The 24,919-nt window shown below is 42.5% G+C and overlaps 1 protein-coding gene across 1 annotated transcript in view; it reads right to left on the reverse strand.

Moving 5' to 3' along the window:
• Nucleotides 1-24,919, reverse strand: part of MAPKAPK3 (mitogen-activated protein kinase-activated protein kinase 3) — a 46,130-nt gene that overhangs the window by 4,865 nt on the left and 16,346 nt on the right. Inside the window, exons 2-7 of the mRNA XM_008945105.1 lie at nucleotides 7,750-7,889; nucleotides 6,636-6,700; nucleotides 4,729-4,808; nucleotides 3,755-3,881; nucleotides 2,193-2,268; nucleotides 1,888-2,012 (exon numbers count right to left, since the gene is read on the reverse strand). Coding sequence (XP_008943353.1) covers nucleotides 1,888-2,012; nucleotides 2,193-2,268; nucleotides 3,755-3,881; nucleotides 4,729-4,808; nucleotides 6,636-6,700; nucleotides 7,750-7,889 — 613 coding nt within the window. The remainder of the gene's footprint in view (nucleotides 1-1,887; nucleotides 2,013-2,192; nucleotides 2,269-3,754; nucleotides 3,882-4,728; nucleotides 4,809-6,635; nucleotides 6,701-7,749; nucleotides 7,890-24,919) is intronic.

The raw sequence follows: 24,919 nt of genomic DNA on the forward strand, positions 1-24,919 counted from the left end.
GGGGTAGGTTACTAAGTTTAAAGAGGCAGAACAGGAAAACATCCAAAACAAGAGGTAAGAAGGAAAGATGAAGGTTTGGGGATTCCAGCTATGCTACCTACACCACCAAACCAACTGTTTTGAGAGCAAGGCCTTGAGAAAAAGAGACAAAAAGGAACAGAAAGCTTCCAGTCTGAAAGAGGGTGACAAGCTTGGCATTATGGGCTGAATGAATGTATAAACTGATGTTTTGAGAAATGATGGAAGACAAAAACTAGCACAGACTATGGGGGGGAAAAAAAGGATAAACTTCTCCTTCAAAATTGACAGGCCACTAAAAAGACAACAAAGCCAAAGAAATGGACTGCACAAACAGGCTTTGCAGCAGCCTTCTGTGAACATAGAATCCGCCAAAGCAAGAGTAGTAAGTAACTGAGATATAAGATGATGAGTCTAGACAAGAGTTTCATTAATGCAGGTGGACAGAGCAGCAACAGTGCACCCAAGGAACATTATTTAGAAAGACTTACACGTAACTTCCTTGGGGGAGCCTAGAAAAACTTCTGAGTAGGAATTCTCTTTTAGAAACATTGAAAGCAACATGACTAAATGCTTGTAAGAAGCTGACAGAGGTGCAAGTTAAAACTTTGATTTGTCAAGAGAGGCTGCAAAGGTGTTTTACAGTAGAGATTACCTGGAGTCTAAAATGTACAAAGAAATAAAAGGAGAGGACCACAAACAGAGCCCGTTAAGATGATTACAGAAAGCCAGAGGGGAATTTAGAGGAAGCCTTCACAGATGACACAATGATGGAATGACTAGATAAAGAAAATCATGACAAGAACAGAACCAAAGGAGGGCAAAAGGCAGCAGTCTGCTGAAGGTGCCTTATCAGCCTAAAAGAATCCACAAAAACTCACTGATCTTAGGTTCAAAGGCAAAGGGCATCTACCTTCACTCAGGCAAGCATGGAGAAACCCTACAAATTTTCCAGGTACATGTTGTCCCACCAAATTGCCCTAGCATTTTGAAAGCTGCTGCAATATGAACAAGATCCAAGGCAGACAAAATAGTCAGCCAGAAAAATATAAGTAAAACACATTAGTTTTCAGTAGTCTGTGCTGCACATGCAGCCATGAGATCATATGAGGGGTTAAAAAGCCACAAATCACAGCATTATCCAACGATAATTTATTATTGCTAAACACCAGACAATGACAAGATGCTAGCAACAGCAATGTAAAAGGCTTGCCAGAAAAAAAAAAAAAAAGTGCCCAGAGGTTGTTGACCTCTCTCTCTAATATGATGTGCAGGTGACATTTCCAGCTTATAAGACCCTCAAGGATAACAGAGAATCAAAACCTTCCACTTTCAGGATGCTGGTTTGAGCCCATCCAGGTCACAGCTGAAGAGCAGCAGCTTTTGGTCAATGACTTATACAAAATAAATTGTTGCCTCAATTTAAGTAGTGGCTGGCGAGTTCCCACATCACAAAAATCTAGTGTGAAGAGTTGCCATCCTGCTGGCTCTATCACCAAGCAGGGCAAAGACTGAATGAGTTCTTAAGACAGTTTGCCTTTCTCCCAACTCTGCTTGCATTGCAGCTGTCCTGGCAGTCTCCTTTCTCAGGATTAAAGACTTTTGTTTCCAGAGGGTTTAATCTCAGCATTCACTAGCATTAGGAATCTGAAAGTTTTCATTAGTCATTTACTATCTGTAGTACTTAGGTAGCTGGCTTGTATCCCAGTTCCCAGTCGTTCACTGTATCACCTTACCAAAAATTAATTTAAGTTCTAAAAGAAAGTGAAAGAAAAACTACAACAGGTTTTTAGAAATAGTCTCTTGTGAGCACTCACCCCTGTGGAGCAGCACACACCCCCCCCCATCAGCAGCAGTGAGCATTGTTACCTTCCTCTGATACTTCAGCCCACTCTGGATTGGGAAACCCATATTGCCCCATCCGAATTCTTCTTTTCATCCCTGGAGAAATGGCTTGACCAGTGTTGGAGTAGAATGGAGGGAACCCACACAGGCTGTAAGAGTGGACGAAAGAACTCTCATTACTAGGAAAGTCCTTTCATCTCTTAAGAAGTCCCATACAAGCTTATATTGTTCTGCAGGATGCATGATCCTAGTGACTAAATTACTTGTAAGCACAGATTTAATGAGAAGTATCCCTTTTCTGTTCATCAAGCCTCTTTCCAAATACTTACAGAATATAGGTGATGACACCCAATGACCACATATCGCATGATTTGTCATACTTCTCAGGACCAAGGACTTCTGGGGCTGAAAAAGATTAACATGGGAAATTAGCAGAATACCAGATATTTCCATTTATCTCCCTCACCTTATAAGTAGCAGCATGCTTCAACAACAAACAATCAGAGGCATTAAAAAAATGCAACTCACCGCAGGAACTGGGTACTATTTTCTACTGAAAGTTCCTAAACCCATCTTATGTAGCTTTAAGAAGGAGGAAGAGAGCTGGCAAAATGCCCGACTCTTCACCTTAGTGTCTCTCTGCTCAAGAGAGTACTAAGATTAAAGAAAAGCAGAAGGAGTGATAGCTAAATGTGTACAGGGAGACACTGCACTGAAAGAGGCAGGAGCATATGTTCCAGAAATCAGAACAGTAAGGACCTATTTGAGCTGCGATAAAATTTTGAACAATGCTTAGGTGGAGTGTGTTTACCTCCAGCAAATACAGAGCATTGTATTTTTCCCAAAGCCCCCAAAACATTATAGTTTTTTACTAAGTAACAAAATTATAGAAAGATACATTCAGCGGGGATTTTTACTTTTTTTTTTTTTTTACCCCTGGGGGAGGTGAACTGCCAGGAAGCTTAATTTTGTAAGGAAAATTCTCTAAACATGTGAGCAATCATGCTGGTTTATAAAAAGGTGTTGAGAAGGGTAACGTCAGCTTGTTTATATACAAATATAAAGGCATAAAACCACACGTGCATAAATTCCTTAACATTTTATCACTAATTCCAGCTTGTAAAAATATAGAAGAATCAGAAAATAGTATTGCTATCGTAATTATCTGCTAATGATGAGTAACAGTATCTTTCAACACAAAAAAACCCTACAAAAACTTACATTGCATAAGAGAACTAACTCTTCCAAAAAAATAAGCCCATTTTCCCCTAAAGAAATTCCAAGGACTGCCTCAGTCACACCATATGGTGAATGACTGCTAAAGACCAAAAGGGATGTACTCTGAAATGAGTGTATAAAGGACAGTCTACAGTGGCATTCATTACACAGTGCTCTGTCTTTGAACAAAACACAGGCAAAAATTCAGCTGTCATTAAGTCACATTGGTATTTTTACTAATTCCTCCACTTGACAGCTTTAAGCTGAGGCAATACTCTCCCTGTTCTTATTTATTGCTACAGGAAATTTTTGCCAGGGAACACCCAAATAACCATGAAGCTGAATTCAGATTATGGCTTTTATTGCATCATTCACAGGAAACATCAGGATTACTTCAAGTGTAATCAGAAGCAACATATTCTCTCTCCTTGATCCTCATTTGTGTCCCCTGTTAAGGTTGTTTCCTCTGCAGCCAAGGAAGAAAGCAAGAGCACTGAACTGTACCAGGACCAGAGTAGGTTTGGGTTGGATCCCAGTCTAAATTCTGAAGGCTGCCTCTTTGCATTACACCCACAGTAGAAGATTTCCCATCCATTCCTACAGTCCACAGATCCACTATAAGGGAAGGGATGGGAGACTGAAACACAAAAGAAATGTATCTTGGGTAACTTACCCACATAATAAGGAGTGTAACAGGGGGTCTGCAGAGCATTTTGTACAGTGGTTTCTTTGGCAAAACCAAAGTCTGTGAGTTTGAGTACAGTATCCTTCTCTTTAGACGTGTACAGCAAGTTTTCAGGCTGAAAGACCACCAAGAGAAAGGATAAACTGGACAATGAAGAGATGTCTCTAATGAGGCTGAAAGGCCAAACCATTCCCACTTGCCTGGATCAGCAAAAATACCTGGGTCTCACATGCTCACCATAACACACAGAAAATTCTCTCAGAACACACAGTGGCTTTGCTCAGACTAAGGATCAATACCCTTCTTAACATAGTATTCAGAAGAGCAAGCCACAGCCCTCTCATCAGGGTGTCAAGTCTGGCTTCCTGAACCTCCCTCTAGTTCATTGCACTAACTAGGATTGTTCTGTCTGATCAACACCAGTCAATCTGACAGCCCTCTGTACCACATGCAGGTAGCTGACCTGGAAGGCAAGAGAACTCATCAGCCAAACTCTCTATGAGCAACTGATATAACTCCATCAGAATCAACTCAGACACACAGAGGCCCCTTCCCACTCTCCTCCCTTTGTCTCTTGAAAGTAGAGTCAATTATACTCCTGCTCCACACTGCATAAAAGCTCTCCAGAACCAGAAGTGGCACAGAGGGAAGTACAAGCTCTTCTGCACAAGAACAGGGACAATGGCACATCTCCAGAATTTGCAATTCCTTGAACTTGTTTTCCAGTTCCTCGGTCTTAAGGAAGCTATGTCATCTCCCATGCTAGTGTTTAGGGATATACAAAAGAAGGAAGAGCTTGGAAGAAAACAGGATTTAAGACTTATTAAGCCATTTGAATTGACAGAGGAATAGGAAAGTTTTGACCATCTGACTGTACTCCTAGCTCTATTTAAGCCACCAGTGCTCATTTATTTGTCTGCCTTACAAGCTTTTCTCCCTGCCCACACACCTTCAGGCCTCACCTTGACATCTCTATGGGCAATGTTCATCGAATGCAGATACTGGATGGCTGTTCCGATGTCTCTCATTATTTCAGAGGCCTCTACAAAGACAATTTTAGAGAAAGGTCACATTAACATTCCCACTGTAACGTGGGGACAAGCTTAGGAATGCTTACAACTTCCTAAAAGCTTGCTGGAATACAGGGGCAACATCAAGACTAGAAAACCTAAAATTAGCCCTAGCAGCTGTGTTTTGGTTTTGCAGGGAACCGTGCCCCCCAGCTCCCCGGCTGCTCAGCCCTCCTCCCGAGCAAGCGCTGCAACCCAACCGCTGAGACTTCTGGTTCTGACAAGCCCCTAAACCTGCATTTTAATTTGCTCACCAGAAAAGCAGGAGCAGAGCACGTACACAAGCAGCAAGACTGTGGAGAAAGAAGGCCCAACCAGGACATATCCTTTTTTTTTGTCCAGGATGTATCCTTGGTTGTTTGAGACAAAAATTTAACTTTCAGCTTCTAGTTCAGGGGCAATAGGAGGATCTAACAGATTTTCTAAAAATACAGCAACATAACAATATAGTAATTTTAGGATAGGTCACATTTTCATTCCTCACTGTGATTAGAAGTTTTTCCTCAGGAGAAATAAAATCAACAGCTCTATTCTGCAAAGCCCAAACTGCCACCTATGAAATAATATGTTTCTAAAATTTAACATAACCCCAGTGGGAAATTCTAGTGGTTGGTGAGCTGCCTTGCAACAGCAGTACTCTTGAAGTCTGGAAGATTTCAGTTACATGGGGGCTTGAGAGGAGGGGTGAGTGAGTCTCCCACTGTGCTGAGTGAGCATTATATTACATCTCCACTGACAGGGAAACAATTAGCAACTTCAACCTGCTCCTCCATCTTGCAGAAATTCTTGTACTGTAACCTGGAGTCCTTATTCACGTGGCTTGAGATTGAAATGACACAATCTCAGGCAAGTCACTAATGATCACAGAGCCAGTTTCACCCCTGGAATCTTGTATTTTAGAGATGAACAAACATTCCTGAAAATGCTCATTTTCTCTACACAAGTCTCTCATACCACTTAAAGGATTCATTGCAGGCCAGAAAACACAGGATTAAAAAAAGCCTGGCCTCTAAAACAGATCTGCGAAACAGTCAGAGTCATTTACAAGCTCAGGTGTAAATTTTAATTCTTCTAATAATTTTGTCACTATGCTTGCTACAAGCACTAACGTTTTTACTCCTGAGCAGAAAGAAGCTCTCGCCGGTTGTGAGCGGGCAGGGAGAACCAGCGCCGAGCAGGCCCGGGGCACTCTGCAAGCACTAAACAGCAAACACAATAAAAATGGCAAGGCTATTCCATCCCAAGCTCTGTCCTTGACTCCTAGCAGGTCTTTAAACTTGCACAGAGTCCCTGCTATAGATGAGCAGGCTTGTTTACACTGTGGCTAATAACGCTACCTTTCAAGCAGTACTCTAAACCTTTGAATAAGAGATGTTTCATCAGATGTGATTTGCTCATTATATTCATCACCTAACAGTATAGCTGGGCACTGTGATGCCATTTGAGGGACAGCCAGAAAAGAAATCACAGTAGGGGCTGCATTGATCATGTTAGAGCTGGTCTGGCAGGAGACCAGGCAGTAAAGTAACAAAGGCTGTGGTGGCTCAGAACGTATTTGTATGAAGAATTTTCCTCTAAACATCCCACATTGTCCCTAAACCTGGCCAATTCTGGTAGTTCCTGATTTTCAGGAACTTTTAAAAACAACTGTTTAACAGAAAATAGAAACAAAAATAAAATTTTAAACTACGAACTAAAATCAAATGGGAAGAAAAATTCCTGTGAGGAAATTAAGCAAGAGGAGGGAGAAAGGAAGTAGCCATCTTTCACAAACTTTAAAATTAAACACAGTTTTTCACCTCTCTCAGTGAAAGCTTGATCTCCTCTCTCCTGGATCCTGCTAAACAGCTCTCCTCCCTCCATGCTGAAACAAAGAACACACAAATCCCCACTGCATATGAGCAGAAAAGGTCAAATCAACACCTGACTTTGCATCCATATAATCACACAGAACCATGACAGGAATGGATTAAAAGAGATTATAGGTTGCCCTCTTATTCCAATGCTTCCTAAACATCCCACTCATTTGAATCAACGCGCAAAGCTGTTCTGATATGAAATAAATAGAAAACAAAACAGGACCAGGGAGTTTTGATGCTTTCAGTTTAATGTGCCCTGTCACAAGGGACACACAGCTGGGAAGTCAGACATGCTGGCACTGGGAGGCTGACAGGAATTGTGTTTTATGTAAGGGCTGGAGATGAAGAAAAAAGAAAGAAGGAAGCAAAGCTACTGAAAAGGATTATCCATTTGTCCCCAGTGAAGAAGACAACAACTATGGTATTACAGATCAAGGATGGAATAGGAAAAGTTAGAGACAAAATAGTAGCAAAAAGGATCATGTCAGATCATTGGATTTACATCTGAAGTTGGAAGCCAATCCCAAAGCACTTCTTACTTGTCGTTACTTGTTTTCTGTACTTGCAAACAGAAGAGAATCTCCCTTCTAACGACAATAACTCTGCCACCTGCCCCTCATCTGCTGGGAGAAAAGGCTTGTAGGTAACAACAAGCTTGATGGAATAGGAAAAGTTAGAGACAAAATAGTAGCAAAAAGGATCATGTCAGATCATTGGATTTACATCTGAAGTTGGATGCCAATCCCAAAGCACATCTTACTTGTCGTTACAGGTCTTTCAGGACTTTATTAATTAGTCAATGCTTTATTAAGGACAACTGTCATGGAGTACAAGGAAAATTTATTTTCTGGTTAAGGTTGCTCATTTTCCCACCATACAAGATGGCTGGAGCAGCTACACAGTTACCTACCAGGCCTACAGAAGGTTTGCTGTGCAAAGCAAAGTGGTGCTGCTAAGAAAGCTCATCGAAGTCCCAGCTAAGCCAACATGTTGTCCCACTCCCTCCACCCCCTCAAAGAGCAATGCCTGGTGGGGGGCTGCTGCTGGTCCATACCATTCCATGACAATGAGGAGGCATCTCTTCCCATGATGTATGTTCTCATAAACATCCAGGACATGGACAATGTGGGGACACCCTGATGCTCGCCAATGATACTCTACTTCCTGACGGGCTTTTGGGTTGTCATACAGGAGCTGTAAAGTTACAGGAGAGAGCAGTGTCAGTGAAACAACATCAATCTGCTTTAAATTCACACCTACCTGCATCTGAGCTCAAAGGCAGTGGTAAAGGCTACTCTCAGCACTCTCTCCAGTCATAGGATGCCAATCCACCACAAGACTCTGACAATCTCTGGGCTCTCCAACTTCCTCAGCTGAGGAATACAGAAACAACCCTTCCAGGTCTCCTGGAAACAATCTACAGAAACAACCCTTCCTTCCTTGGAGCTGGAAGAGTCTCAAGTGGCAGTGAGGAAAGATTTTGAACCTGAGGTGGAGACAGACCTATCTCACCCACCTCTGAAAAGGAAACTGATTTTTTTCCTACTTGTTTTCTGTACTTGCAAACAGAAGAGAATCTCCCTTCTAAAGACAATAACTCTGCCACCTGCCCCTCATCTGCTGGGAGAAAAGGCTTGTAGGTAACAATGCGAATCCTTAAAGTTCAGTGAGATTTAAAACAAGGAGGACTTTCACACTGACTCTGAACATGCTTCTTAAACACTACACAAATTTCTGACCCCATCAGGGACAGAGAGACCCCTGACTATCTAGAAGCTTGAACTTTTTTCTCTGTCACATGCAAGGCCAGTTTATTTTAAAGGTGCTAACCTCTAGAAGGGAGGTAAGAGCTCATCTTTCCTGATCCTGCAACCTTGTACACAAGAAATGTTTCCCTACCCATTTGAAGAACTGCTCTGCATCAGACTCTGCCACTGAGCTTTTGTGCAATGGGGGCACATTGCTGAGTCACACCTCGTTCTTCTCTGCCTCCTCTCTCTAGACACCACTAACACTTTGTGACAGAGACTCTCTCCTTACTGCACATTTATACGGTTCTTACACAATATGCCTGTGATCTGAGTTTGATACTTTATGTCCTATAGTAATAATCATTGTAATGACGGAGCGGCAACAGAATTGATGCTATATAAAGTGTTGTTAAATGCACTGGAACAGAATAAAACACAAGCAAAGAACAATCACCTCTGATTTATTTGCCTTAGAAAAGGTCTACAACAACTGGGGGGGACTGCTTTCTAACAGGCAAACAAAAAGGAATCGCTGCCACACTCCCAGCCTTAGCCTGAAGCTCTTCTCACTCATGTTTGCTGCCAGGTCCCTGTCAAAACCCAACTGCACAATAACTGCTGAAAACAAGTATTAACTTCTAACCTGTCATTAGCGACCTATGAATCAGCCTAGGAAAATGAGATTGCTTTTCCATCCATTTGCCAAGCTAAGGCACAAATGGGTCACAGGCACCTCTCAATGCAGGGAAACACATGATTTAAAGGTCACAGGAAGGAAGTAGCAAATTCTGGTTTCTTTATTGACTCCAATACAGACAATCTGCATCGCTGGGACAAAAAGTTTGCACTTCTTTGCTGCTGCAAGACCCCTTTTGGCAAAGCAGACACATTAACATGGTGGGAAAGGCCTGTAACACATTATGAAATGTTCCAGCACGACACCAGATTTTCAGCAGTGCAAAAAGCTGAAGCTTTCTTGCTGAGTTCAATGCCCTTGCAGTCAACCTACTTCTTCCACAGCTGTCATTCTGCTCCCAGAGCACACCCTTTTGAGATCACTAACTATCCGCCTCTTCCTTCCTGCTCCAGCCCTGCTATGGCCTGATTCCCAACACAAATAACTTCCTAGAGAAAGAGATGGCTCAAATTTAGACACAAAGCCCATTAGCAAGTCCAAGTGCAGTTGCTTTACTTCTTTCAGCCATCAGCCCATTCAGCAGCTTTTCCTTCACAGCCACTGTGTTCCAGTTCAGTAGAACTGTCCATCAGCATTTTCCCCTCTGCCTTTCCGAGTCTGGGCCGTTGCCTAGAGGTCTCTTTAAAAGTTCACTAAATTACATGTGCAACAATAAATCCCAAACACCCCAGGCGCTAACCAGGCCGTTTAGAAAAGCATTACAGGGTTTACTGCTTGGATATTACTGAATTAATGCCACTTCTGAGCAGGACACTTCAAAAATCTTCTCACCTATCCTGTGCTACTAATGAGACGTAACCACTTTCTTAACTAATGTCAGCCTGTGTATCTTGTGCTTGCATGGCGTGCAGAGATGTTGTTTTTCGTGTTTGTACCAAGTGCTTATGGTACCAATTCTTGTTTCACAGAATTGAATTCTCACCCTCTAAAGAGCTTTTACAAGACATTTAGATGCACACAAGGATGATGGAGTTTCTTTTTTCTACCCCTACAAGCAAGCTTCTTGTACTCTTTAGTGCCAAGCTTGAAAGTACTCATGTCAAGATGACACCTGGAGAAGCAGAGGAAAGGAAATGCAAAAATAAAGAGCAGATACATGTACCAAGCAACATCTGATGTATCAACCAACTGTTACCTTTGCATTTCTCCTTCTGAGCCTTACAAATAAAATAAATCTTTTCTTTATGTCTAGAACTGGAAGCCCTAACTATAACTTTTAAGACACCTCAGATACACAGACACCTGTAAAACAAAAGACACGCAGGCCTAAAAGCACCATTTTCTAAAAAGTTAGGTGAAAATTTAGAAACCCAGACTGAAATTCTAGGCCTATAGTTAAATTTATCAAACCTGAAAAAAACAACCAAACAAACAAAAAAACCAACCAACCAAACAAAAAAACATTCTGCCACCTTCTGAGCCTGAAGAGAGACTCTGCTTCTATTGCTGCCAGGTGCCCCTGACACTCTGAAGTGGTGCAGAGGTAGCTGTGAACAAACCCAGAGTTTCAGGTAAGTTTTCCAGCACTGCTGGTTGATGCTGGTTGGAGGAAAGAGCAGCTTTGTCAAACACTCTCAGCTCAAGGCTGAGACAGTCATCCCCCTGGAATTCCCACACAGCTCAGCTGAGTCACAGCTTGTCACAAGGGGCTGTGGGCAGGATCATGAACGGGCCACACTTCAAAACAAGACAAACCCAAGAAACATGCCCCATCTCCCAGTTTTTCATGAAGCCAGATCAGTGATCCAGTGAACAATGCACAGCAGATTCTGCACAGCAGCAAAGGGAAGCCCAGGTGCATGGTCAGGCAACACAGGTTGGAACAGGAGCAGCACAGTAGAAAACTGTGGTTTTGCTGGAGCTCAGCATCACCAAACCACTGCCTAAAAGAAGCAGATGAAGCAAGTACTAACAGTGGTTCACAGGGAGATCACCAAAAATAGAGGCGATGGAAGGCAAGAAAGTACAAGAGCTCTAGAGCCCTAACCCTTAATGATTCACAAAACTCTTCTCAGTATCTGAAAAAAATGGAGAGGGAAGAGGGCTGCACCATGGGGTGCACTTGGCCTGTTTCTGAGGAACAATGGGGCAGATGCCAGGGAACACTCCAGGATGCCCCCCTAATTCAGGGCCTGGGGGGAGGGGGGAGACCTGAACTCTTTCAGCTCTGGAGTAATGGCCTAACTCAGGTTAGTGAGTGCCTGCAAAACAAATTCTGAACTGCACCTTGGAAGGCCAGCTCTGTGAAACTTCTCCCTGTGCAGAATTTCTTGATAGAAAAAAAATATGGAGACTGAAGAGTGACACAGTATCTTCTAATTGCTTTTCCACTGATTCAGCGTTGTGTAAGCAAGGAAGGGTAGCAGGAACCCTCATACCTTAATAGCATGATCTATAGAGGAAACAGCCTTCTAAGGACTCCAGGGAGCAGCGAGTCATTTTCTGGACTCTGAAACTGTAACAACAGAGAGAGAAGATATCCATGGGCACAGGTATGAAACAGGCTGAGGACAGGAAGCAGTGACTTCTCTCCTATTTTCTCTTTAATATGCACTAGCAGATTACACACATTACTAGCACACCTGCTATCTGTTCCCTACATGGGGGGTTAAGACCCCCCACATAAGTCTTTTACTTATTTTAAACTTCAGCAGTTCCTCCTAGTTCCAAACAGTTGTGGTGCTTGGATTAGAACTGTTACAGGCTCAGTCCTCATCTGCTGCACATGCCACTTTAAGGCAGCATCTGACATCACAAGTACCATCTACTTACTTGCACCAATTCCAGAATCTGAACTTTCCTTCAATACACCATCACTTTTATAATCTCTGTGCTATTTTCCCCACAGGAAGTCTTCCCATTATTAAAACAGAAATGAGACCAGCAGAAAATTTTAGTCCTAGGTGTCCTCAGCATGGGATATATAAAGACTTAAACATAGCTTTATTTATTTTTCTACCTGGGAAAAAAAAAGTCTGCTCAGGCATAAGTGGGTAAATGTCTAACTTCTTTTGATTTCTTTCCTCTTTGTGCGTAGCTGTTACAAAAATGCTAAATCCTACAAATAAGCCTTGGAATCTAAATTCACACTGATGCACAGAAACTAACACCATTTGCTGCAGAGCAGCTCTTCCTGTCATTCTTTATTCAAGAGAGGTTGATGGCAAAAGGATTCTTGGATAATGTTTCTTCCATTTCCTCTCTCCCCTATGCTACAAAAAGAAGAGGAGGAAAAAAATAAAAGAACTATCACTACGGCTTTGGACATTTTGTCTTTTATTACATCTTTATTATTTGCACTACATCTATTAAATCAATGTTAACAATCTTTATCTGCTTCCAGATCTCTTCATAAGGGATGAAGCCATCCTTTGTCTCAGAATGCAAAAGCAACAGGAATTATCAAGGTTTTCTTCCTCACACGTCAGCACTGCCAGTCAGTCAGGCTGCAGCAAGAAGAGTGTGTCTTTGCAATGACAGCCCAGCCAGCAGGGAAATCCACACATGCAAATCTCAAAGAAAGCACTGAATTTGTTCGTAAAATAAAAAAGTAGAACACATTTCTGCTCAAACTCTTTAGCACCGAAACATCAGTCTAGAGACAAGAGATAAAACCAGAGTGGGCACAGGTAGTGGGGTCATCACTAAATCTTTCACTTTCCCGCTTTAATTTCAAGCCCAACTTAGGCTATTAGAAATTCAATCTGCTTGGAGGCTTCATTGAAACAAACTGTCATCCCAATTCCTGCAGTTGTCCAAGCTGCTGCCCCAGCTGGCATTAACGGGCATCTCCATTAATGCTCAGGTAGACAGCCAGCCCCAGAGGTGGGCTTCCCCAAGTCAATAATCCTCAGTAATTAACACTGAAGTAGCAGGATTTTGCAACAGTCCTGCCTGTGGTATCTAATCCTTTCACTCAACCTCCTGAGTGTCAGGTTTAACTGTCTGCACTGAGGGACCCTTCTCTAAGCCACCTCTTCTCTCCAGTCTCCCAGTCTCTACTCAGCTTATCCTTAAAACGGCAGAAGCTACAACAGATCTTTGGTATCTCGCCAGCTTAAGGGAGGATGAAGAGGACTCAAGGAGGACTGCTTGCATGTGCTGTCAGAGTCACGCTCTGAAATCAACTTCCGGCTGACACACAAGTCTCCAGATCTCTTAAGCACACATATTAAGGGAAAAACAGGAGATAGAGCAGAATGGACAAAGAGAAAAAGAACATGATAATGCAGAGATGTGCTCTGTCCTAGGAGTTTGCACACTGGACATACAGCAAATGCACTGAAGTATTTCACTCCCCGAGCATTTCTGCTTCTCCATCCCCAGGGAGCGCACACCACATACATAAATATTACTTTGCTCCAAGCCTCTCTCCTGCAGTGAATCAGCTCAGTCTCTCTAAAATAACTTTGGTGTGGTTCAGAATTTTATTTGTTGTAGGAGCATTCAAATCATCACCGGGCACTCAATATGACTCTACAACCTGAGGTAAATAAATGAGACATACCACTATTAATTCTCTACTTACACATGCATCTAGCCATTCACTCTGCAAAGGTCAACTGTCTTTGTTCATAAATGTTAGTGGAGATAAGACAAATACAACTGAAACGGCAAAGCAGTGGGACAGTATATGTTTCAAAGATATCCCCTTGTACACATGAGGTTAACATAAAAGGCAGGCAGAAAAACAAGCAAAAGATGCCCATGAAGAAAAGCTACTGTCCTGATAAATACTCTGACACTGCATCAATCTGTTTGAACTGCAGTGCTGAAAGTATGTGACTGCACATTCAACACTATAGATATAGATTTAAATAAAAAACATGCTATGCATGCTACAACCATAAAATCACTTTGCATTTTATTACTGTGCTTGTTCTGCTACACAGATGGAAAAATAATTCTTATTGGCACCTTAAGATTCCAGTTATATTCAGCTGCAAGAGGCTACAAACCATCTACATGCGGCTTCTATTTTATTCAAAACATTTCAACTGTATTTTAAAAGAAAAATAAATCACCAACAGCTACTAACATGCTGTTACTAGACAAGAACACCCTCAAATGCTTGTTTGTACAAGAGGGTTTAGAGATCAGCTGCTCTCTCTAACCTCCTTCTCGTGACAACTTCTCTGGCAAAATGCTGCTGTTTAGCCAGCGCTGACAACTGCATCCAATACCTGCAGTCAATATTCAGCATCTGGGGAGCCCTGCTCCAAAGCCCCTCCCAAAACCCAGACACATTACAAAACATCCTTTCTTTCCTTGATTCTTTAACATGCATACTATGACCATCAGAGACATAACTAAACTGTGGTGTGCCCTAGAGGACGTTTCACCCTTCATTTGAAAACCTCCCATTTGTCCAGGGATAGACAGAGACGTAGGACAAATAGGAAAGATGCGGGATTTGTGTTCAAGCTCTTGCCACCTCTGATCTTTGGTCTGGAGGCCCTTGACGCGGCAGTTTTGCTCTGTGCTGAGATGCTCTTTGCCACCAAAACCATAATTTCCTCCCTCAGAGCAAGACTCTGGCTGTAGTGCGTGCAGGCACAGCTCAGGACACGCAGCAGCTGCGGCACCGAAAGCGCATGTTCGGCCTGACGCGCCAACATGCTCGGCCTGCAGCATGCTCAGGTCCCCGGCAGAACGGCAAATGTTCCACACCCTCAGATGGCATAAATAAATTGCAATTGTGATTAAAATAATCTGCAGACTCACCGCTGTTTTTACTCTTCCTAAATTTCTGAGGAAAAGGAAATCCAAAAATCCAGCTGAGAACTATGACACTTTTTACTTCATAGTTTCACTCTAGAGCCTAATATGAGGTTTGTCTTTGAAAAGGAAAGGAAAAAAGAGGACAAAATACTTCAAGAAAAACTTCATCCCTGCCAGCTATGAATTCATAAATTCTGATAAGGATACAGGTGACTTGGCTTCGGTAACTCATACATCTCAATCCTTGGCTGATCAAAAGTAATAGAGCTTGCTCGTGAAACTTTGCTCTTTAAGAAAATTCCAGCAGTACAAAATGCCGTGGCACAAGCCCCTCAGACTTTCCCTCTGCTTTGACCTTAGCTACTTGTAGAACAGTAAAACAAAGTCAAGACCATACTCTCGACCTTGTAGATATCTAACACCTTTATACACTTGAATCAAAGCATATAAAAGATTAAAACTCTGAGACATACACTGTGGCAAACAGTTTTGCTACCCTGCCACAGTGCAACTTCCCACAGTGAGGGTCGATCTTGGCCATACAGGAGTCACATCTGTCTTGGGGACCAGGCTGAGACTGAGACACAGATCTCCACAAGAATGATGGCCATCACAAAAAAACTCTCCCATTGGATTTTTAAGTGCCAGTTTTATTTCCTTACCTTTGCCTTTCCTCTGTGCAGTGGCTGTGATGGATGCTAGCACTTTTCACAGCCATGAAATGGGGTGGAATATGTGTCTGCCAGGACATGACCCTCTAACATGCTTCCCAATATTGACAGCTACAGTTGCTAAATTTCATTTTAACCGCCCTTAACATCTACCTTTCCCAATTATATGCCTTTTTTGCTACATGTATATATAGACTATGGCTTTTGTTTTTCTTTACCACCACCTCCCCCCAAGATCCCACATCAACATATCTCATTAGTCTAGTACTAATTAGCCATTGCAACCTACACACATTTTCCACAGAAAGAATTGGAAAGAGCTAACACTACAGATGTTACTCAGGGTGCTTAATGCTTGTTTCAGTGCTAATCACCATGAAACGCACCTGTAGAGCTGTGTGGGACAGCAGGACAGTGACATCAAGAGTAGCAAGGCATGGCAGACCCTCATCGGAGCAGGATGTGGCAGAAGGCACAGACCAGAAAACAGAAGTACTGAGAAGATCTAAGTTTGATGCTACCTTTCCTATTCTCCATGCTAATAGGTGGTATCAGAATTAACACAGAAGTGATAATACTGAACAAAGCAGAAGCAAAAATTAGCAACACATTTAATCTCATTAACCACAGACAACAGTAGCTCCAAGAGGAACCCATGCTGCCTCCCAGCCTTTCTCTCTATTGCTTGCATGTGTGACTAAAGTCATGAGTATTAAATCACTCAGGAACTCCCAGGAAGGCTTTGACATTCTTCCCCAACACACAGAGGCTCTTTGGGGTGCATGCTGGATTCATGCTATAGGCACCTTCTATGCATCTGTCTCTGCACTCCACTTTCCACTCCAGCCCCACTTTTTGACAGCTAATACCTTAATGAGCTTCCCCCTCCCCCCCCACACTCCGATGCAGCTGTATTCTCTTCTATGGCCCCACCACTTGGCAGCAGAATTCCAAATGAAGATACTGTCCTCTCATACCACTGGCCACACACCTAAATGCCCCTTTAGCTGACTTCCCCTCCCCTTCCACACAAATTTAAGATTGTCATCCATGCATGCAAAGCTTGGCAATCTGCACTCCGGGCCAGTTCTTTCTCATATATTGCTGTTCTTACTCTTTTTTCACATTCCTTCTTCTACACCCACATTTGTGCTTTCTGTCACATAACCTGCTAAGCCAAGCAGTGTCTCTCTCTTCTGTTGCACCATCTATCTCAAGTATTACTAAAACAACCAAACACAAGAACACAGAAATAAACAAAGAACTCTCAAATCTTTCTTCTCTCATTCCACGGGGCTCATCTACTTCTTTTAAGCATTACCTTAAGGGGAGGTTTGCTAATTCCCAGACATTGGTGGCACTGACAGCAACTGCACCTCATACCTCACAGAAGCGATACTGAGTTTTCACCCAGTTCTTGGGAATCTAACTGGAGTGACTCTGGCCAGCCTAACATTAAACAGTCACTCCTAAAAGCTGTTGCCTCTGGCAAATTGACTTGCCTTCAAAATTAAAAGAAAGCCCTAAAACCTTCAGCAAGGACATCTGTAAGATCTCTCTAGTGCTTCAAAGCACTGATACATACATTTTCACACTCACATGTGGCAAGCTCAGCTGTTGGCATTTTCAAGCAAAGATCTAGACCTATTTTTAAGTCACAATTCAGCAGCTGTCTTAGTGGTTGATGGTTTAAAGGTCCATCATGCATGAAGATCCCTGGAACTGCCTACTGTGTACAGCAAATATATGACAGAGGACAGTGTGGCTGCAAATGGAAGCAAAACCACACAGCATTCAGTGGAGGTTAGAAATGCAAAGGAAGCCATTAAGAGAAAGAGGAAAGGAAATTGCTCTCCCAAGACTTCTTGTGGTTATTTTGTCTGAATAGATATTCTAAAGTCAAGTAAACTATTACATAGGAAAGGAAAGAAAATAAATAAAGTGGGGGAAGGGGGAATTCAACAGATGGAGTCAACATAAGCAAGTGACAGTGCAGTAAAACTGTTATTTATGTTGCAATTCTCATTGATTCATTTTGCCTGGTGCACAAGCTTAGCCACCCAGGATTATAGCTCTGCTTCGCCAGAACAGCATCAGAATCCAGCAATCAAAAGCACGACTTTTCTCCTGAGCTCCACAGCACATGCCTGGAGCAGCTACTGCCTGACAGCGCTCACTAATTGATTACGTGCTCTTTAATATGCAGGACGCTGGAAAACACACCTGTCCTAGAACACAACTGGGAGCTGCCAGCTCATACACAGCCTAACGGCCCTTGCCAGTTCCTTCCTGAAACCTCCAAGAAACACCACACCTGCTGTCTTTAAGGAAGAGCCCCTCACCCCATAAACACTCTGTCCTTCTAATCTAAACCCCTCCTGAGCCACAGCTCCTTTTCTCCATCCAGACTTGTTCAGTCCTTTGCCCAGCCCATACAGATACCCACCCTGCCTCGTTAAGCATCAAACCCCCGGAGGCTCTTCTTCAACAGCCGAGAACTTCTGCTAGCACCTGAAAAGTCACTGCTCCCAGCTACTCCAGGCAGGCACTTGAATTCTCCCAAGCTCCAGAGGGCAAGGAAAATCTTTCCATTTTGCTGCCCACTTTATTTTTGTTTTCAGCCACCTAGCCTCTCTCTGATTTTTTTCCCTATACCAGGATATGTTGTGGAGTGAGAAGTGGGAGCAGAGTGCTCCCTTCCTTACATGCATGTTTCATTTCTTTGACAGATGTTAGAAAGAACTGCTTCACTTTCCCTGTGACCAGATGACAGAAAGCAGCCAGACACCACAAAGGTAGAACGGAGCAGCTTAAATGGAAGGGTGTTTTTTTTCCAAAATCAAGCACATTTCCTTCACGTTCCTGAACAGATCTCCTCTCTGCTCCTGCATTGTCTTGGTGGCCTCATGACTATACATGCAAAAGGAAGAGAAGGATCCCAAGAATATTTGGAAGTCCAATGTTTTGATGTCTTGTCCAAAGTGACACCATGCTGAGGATGAAACAGGGGTCAGAAAAACGAGATATAGCAAAAGCACTGCTGAACAAATATCATGCCAGGAATTTCAACTCTTTTCATCTTTCCAAGCTAAAACATCCGTGTCTTACACTGTTCTTTCCCCCCTTCTCCCCACAGCAGTAGCTGCTTGTGGTACACTGCACAGCTGGCTCATTTCCACAAGTCAGAGTGCCTGAAAGAGAGAAGTCTGGGCTTGAGGAAGGGGAGGAGGGATTGAGAAAGCTGGGGCAATGCAGGAGAGCGACTCTAAAGGTCTCTTTGGCCTGGAGTCATCTGCCTGATTCCCACTAATGTTAGTGCCATGGAAACAGCTGCCCCTTGAAAGTGCTAATGACTTCTGAGGTGCTGATTTCACAGAAGCAAAGTGCCATTCCGCATCACTCTCCGAGACGTGACACATCAGGGAAGCAGGAGAACATACCCACACTAAAGCCACGCTAACGAGAAACAGATTGTCCGAGCTGTGCAGCTGCTGCTCTCCCAACAGAGCTGATTCAACACTTCACAGTGGGCAGTGGCAAGGGGAGAAGTCAATCAGCCGTGGTGCTCTTGACATCAGCTGTGAAGACAGACCCTCAGGTGGAGACACTAAACATAAGGGAGATTTGCACATTTTGAACATCATGCAACACTCCCTAAGGCCTGGATGATATCCATTAATATGCAGGATTTTGTCCAAGACTTGTCAGGTGGTGGCAATTGCAACTTTCATGGATTAATCCTTCTCCTATCACCAAAAATGCTTGTGTGTTTATTTATATATGGCCACAAAATACTTTTCAAAGCAGTGGCCACTTTGAAAACCTTTAGAAATCACCTCTTGCTTTGTCTTCACCATTTGATAACTACATGTCGTAAGATGAAGGGTGGAGTTATTTGCCCAAATTCACAAACACACCTGTGACCCTCCTGCCCCCCATTAGTTACTAATGGAAGTTGTAAGGGCTGCTCACAACAAGAGGAGGCCAGCTCTGAAGAGCACCCTAGCATCTCTACTACCACAGGCTTCTGGACTGGCACTGCTCTGTTTTGGGTGAGGGAAGAGAACCCCTGAAGGTCTGGTGAAAGAACATCAAGACAGGGATATATTGTTCTCATCTTAGAACTATGCAATACAAGCTCAAAGAGGTCAAATGTAATCACTTTCAAAACACTTCTTAATACTAAATGATGATACCATGTATTGAAGAATCTGGAGACATTTTTCAAACCTTAATGTGTTAAACCTTAAAGCTCCTCAAGTCTCAGTTTCTTCTTAGCAGGTGACTGTTCTGAACTAAAAGGCCATGAAATTTTGAACATGGGCTGTGCTCTGCCAGAATTCATAATTATCCATAACTAGCTCTATCTCCAACTGCAAAATTAGAACTGTTTTAGTCAAAACTAAAAGTTTTCACATGAAAATATACAGCAGGTTGGTAGAAAAGCATTCTTAGGTCTTGTACAGAACCACCATTCAAGCCCCCCAAGAGATCCTGCACTTATGTATCAGATAACCTGAAACACTCGATTTGCCCATTAAATCTGGGTGCAGAAATCCACCTCCAGATCCTTGCTCTGCCTGATGTGCACCAGGGTCTTCCACTTCACCACCCGTCCCTACAGCTTGTAGAGAGAACTTGCTGCTTGTCTGCAGCATGCTACGCCTCCCTGTTTCCCCCACTGAAACACAAGTTAGCAAAGCAGGGACACAGTCCTGAATTTCTCAGACCCCAGCTGAGCGGGAACCACAGTCTGTTATGGGATGGGCACGGCTAGTCTCATTTCTCATGAGGAGGAAGCCCCTAGGTGTTTCTAAACATGGAGAATACAAACGTTTGTATTTGATAAAGTTTTCATGCAGTCAAAATACCATTTCCTGTCAGTTTTAAGGGAGTTACTTCTAAAAACAATTATCAGAAAAGAAAGGAAAAGGTGAGTCTTAGCAAGAAAATCTCCTCAGGGGTACACACGCTCAGCACATGTGGCAGAAGGGGGATTCAGAAGAGAGCCTGAGAAAACCGGACACCCCCAGGACAAGGTTCATGAATGCTGGCAGAACTGGGGAGCTGCACACCAGGACTCTCTGGGCAATGCCATGCTATACTTGCACTTAGTTTCTAGAACATATACTGACACAGCAAGCACTGCTGGAAAAATATTATTGCTCATTTCCCAAAGGACTGTTACCTAAATACCTATGCCTGCTTCATTCATTTATCTCTGTGAGCCTTCGGTGAAAAGACTACAAGAACTCAGGGCTGGGAATATGAAAGTGAAGCCTTTTGATAACTTTGCACTGAGCTTACCAAGGCAGTTTCTAAGAAAGGGTGTTTCAGCCTCTCTATCAGAAAGAAAAATTCTCTTGCCTTTTGAGAAAGATAGAATAAGGTTTGGCTGCAGAAACATGACTGAATTCTGGATGCTTGCTCGAATGACTAAGTGCATATTTTCCATAACTCAAATTCTGGCTACACCACGTTAGCACTAAAAAAAAAAAAAATTAAATTCCAATACATAAAGAATAGAGCTTCAGATTTGAATTAAACAAATACTTACGGAAATCAAACAAAAATCAATTCAAGAATGTACATGAAGTGAGCAACAGAGCTCACCATCCTCCTTTAGAGACAGGTCTGGAAACTTGGAATTATGATATTTAGTCACAACCCAGAATCCCATCTCTTGGTCTGCCCAAAAAAGGCCTGACTGCAACTTCTAAAGCTACAGAGCCTCCAAATCTTTGGAGTTTTGTAAATAAAAACGCTACCCCTCTTTGAGCTCTGTTCCCCTTGGTAACACTGCAGACCTTGGCCATGAATCCTCTGCTGTTCTGCAATACATGCAATAGCTCCGTTCTTATAAATGCAGCCACTCACTTGTCTTGTCTACTTTGCAAAAGGTACAAAACTCAACAAATATCTGGCAGAAGCCACAAAGAGAAAGTCTTTTAAATCCTGAAAACCTGCAGTACGCTCTGGCACTTTAAAAGTTAAATTTAAAGGTTCCATTCTGCAAAGTTACTAATAGATTTAAAGACTACAGATTTATAGATTATAAATAGTTTATAGTGTTGTAGATTCTTGCAGTCCAGATTTCATCTAGGCCACATTTGAGAACGGTGATTCATGCTGCTAGCCTGTAAATACTGTTCCCATCAATGTCCTTATTACCAATAACCTAATGTGGTCAGCGTGTGTTTACTGCGCCTGTCGCTCAGACATCCTGTCTCCGAGTTTTTATTATCTGGGTAGAGTTAGCCCAGAAGCTCTCTGTGGTATTCCTACCAGTGTAAAATACACAGGAAAGCAGACATCACATGCTCAGTCCCATGTCTTCCCTCCCTCTGTCCTAGCTCTGTGGAGCATCCCCTAATATGGGCTCTTCTCACTGCTCAGAACATGCAGGGCTGCAGGTCTAAAAATTCCAAGCAATGTTTGGATTTTTCAGATACATTAGTATTCTTTTACATAGCTGAGCTGTCAAAACCATACCACTAAAAAGTTAAAGGGCAAAGACAGACTGTATAGCTTGTTTTTTCATGGAGACCATTTGCACACACCTAGAAGTACCTGTAAAAGAAACTGCATTGCAGATTCAGTCTAGGCAACTTTTGTAAAGCAAAGTGAAGAAAAAGAAATGAAAGCTGAATTCTCTTCTTTAGATATTGCCGATCTCCTCCCCCCCCCCAAAAAAAAAAAAAAAAACCAACAAAAAAACCCTAAATTAATAGTAAGGCAGGCAAGGCCCAGGCTGCAGTTTTCACTAAAAAGGCTTCAGTGAAAGAGAGGAGGAGTAGTGACAGTTTATTGGAAGTGATTGATAGTAAAAGTAAAAATAACCCCACCAGCAGTTGAATTTCTGAGAGTGTTTATTGAAAGCTGTTGTGTGATCCAGTCTTTACATGTTGCGTGGACTGTGAGTTTTCTGCAGCTCAAGGCCCTGGAAGCTCCTGTAAGATCACACCATGGATTCTTCTGACAGAATCATTTACCTACATGTAGCCTGTATGAACTGCTGGGGCATGGTTAAGAGGCCATGCTCTTGCCATTAAGAGGCTGGACTCAGGAATCTCAGATCCTTTCCTAGGTCACAGACTTCTAGGACAAAATTGTCTCTGAATGTCAGTTTCCTCATATTTTACTGCTGTGGGGTGCTTTTGGCACAAATTGTTTGAGAATCTCCAACACAGACATGACAGAGATGGTAATAAACCCCAATAATATAAATTCCATGCATACAGCATTAAATTAGCACTTTCAGCATTCTGTTCTTTCTCTTGTTTTCTCTGAACCATTTAATTCCCCCTCAATAAACACATAATAAAATGTTGCAGATGAAAAAAACCAAACCATTATTCTATCTTGTTATTGCTATAACAGACCTCTGTGATAATACAATAATTTCATAATATGATTTAAATTACCCTTTAGACCTTCTAACATCAGTGGATTTCAGGATTAAGGTTCTTGAGCAACCCAACTACTGCTCCCTTTGTAAGTATGTAACGAAGGCAGAATTATTATATACTACTGCTCCCCCTCTTCAGCTTCATCTTTGCAACAGTCAGAGTAGAACCTGAACCTGAGCGGGATGCAAGTTGGGATGCAGAGTGACAGCAGCTGCTGCTATCTGTAGCCTCTCCCCATCTCCTCTTCATTCTACAGAAAGTGTCATACAAGAAAGAAGGGTCTTGTGGTTACCACAGCTGAATACTTCTCTGAAAAATATAGATTCTACTCTCGCCCCTCTCTGATGCCTTATGCAACACTCAGGAAGTCAACTGAGGCAAGCCAGGTCACTGATTGTCCATACCTCATTTCTTAGAAGCCTAAACTGCAGCCGCATTTGCCAAAGTCTGGGGTATTCCCAGCTGTAACAGAGCTTGGGTCTAAAAAGCTCGGCTTAAGTTAAAGTGCAATCTGCTACCCAGTACAGGGAGGGGTGTGGGAGATCTCCTTCATCCAAGATATTTCGAATAGACCTCCCAAAATTCAGTGAACAGTTTTGCTCTTCAGAAGTTTACCCTATTCCTCTGTTCCCCATATGGAAGTAGGGACAATACAAAATTACCTTAGAGCAACACTGCAAAAGTAACAGTGATCCAGGTATTATGCTGAAAACACCACAAAGCACAACCAGGAGGAAATGAGAAGTAAATAAATAAATAATAATTAAAAAAATCTGTTTGTAGAGTAGGTTTAGAATAAAGAAGCCTCATCCATGTGCTGAACAATGACAATGAAACCAGCTACTGAAACCAATCATTTAACAATCTAATAATTTTGTCTGTGCACCAATAAAGGCTGGAGTGTGGTAGAAAATGGACTGCATGATAGTCTAAGTACGTACATAGTATGGATCCTGGCATTTACTGAATGCTTAGCTTCTAAACCCAAAACTGCTACTTGAGGAAGGAATTTTACGTACATGAGAGGGATTCATCATCTTAGTGCCCCTGTCTCTGTGTCCTGGCTGCTCTTCAGCACTGCCTCCTCAGCAGATCTCATCCCTTGCCACCTTCAGGCCCCAGTTTCTCTGCTGGTAACCAGTAGATCTCTGCTATTCTGTGCTTCGGGCAACAATGGGAGAGGCAAAGGACAGACTGAAGACTGCTTCTCCTAGTACCTGTGTCCGGACCCAGTACAGATTTCAGGAGCACAAGGATTCAATCCCTGGGAAGTACCTGCTCCACTGTAGCATATGCACACCCAGTGCAAATGCACCTTTGCGAAAGTCAGCTGTTCATACCCAACACATCTCCTCTGACCACTAAAGAATTTCTCTGAACATTTTAAGGGTAAGACACTCCTAGAATGAAATTTACCCTTCAGTAAACTTCCAGTCCAAGTGTTGTGTTAAAACTTGTATTAATTAGGAAAATAAAATGTAAAATGTAATTGAAACAACAAAGCAACCTGCCTCTGCTGAAGATCTTCTCTACAGCCCAAATCTTATTTAATTATTTACCTGAAATTAAAACAGAAAAATAGTAATTTGACATGATTAATCTAAGATTAAAATTAAAAACTAACTACTAGACAATGTGCCTCGTGGATAAGAAGTATACTCCTGTCAGGAACAGTAGTGATGAGCTGCGGGTTTTGTTGGCAAACCATGAAAACTGCCTGGGACTGCCAACATTAAGGAAGAAGCAGGCAAAAGGTAATTCCAGCCAGGGGAGATTGTGAGCACTGACTTGGTGACCAGCTTCCCAAAAGAAAAAAAATGGAAGAACAAGACAGAGTCTGTGCACTAATTTAAATAAGAAGTGAGGAAATCAGAACCAATCAATAAAAAGAACAATGAATACGTATCTATTATTTGAATATGTAACTGTAAGCGTATAAACATAGAAGTTTCTTGAGTCAGGGGGTGCTGTCTTG

The sequence above is a fragment of the Merops nubicus genome, unplaced genomic scaffold (assembly GCF_000691845.1).
Source record: "Merops nubicus isolate BGI_N331 unplaced genomic scaffold, ASM69184v1 scaffold7828, whole genome shotgun sequence".
NCBI lineage: Eukaryota > Metazoa > Chordata > Aves > Coraciiformes > Meropidae > Merops > Merops nubicus.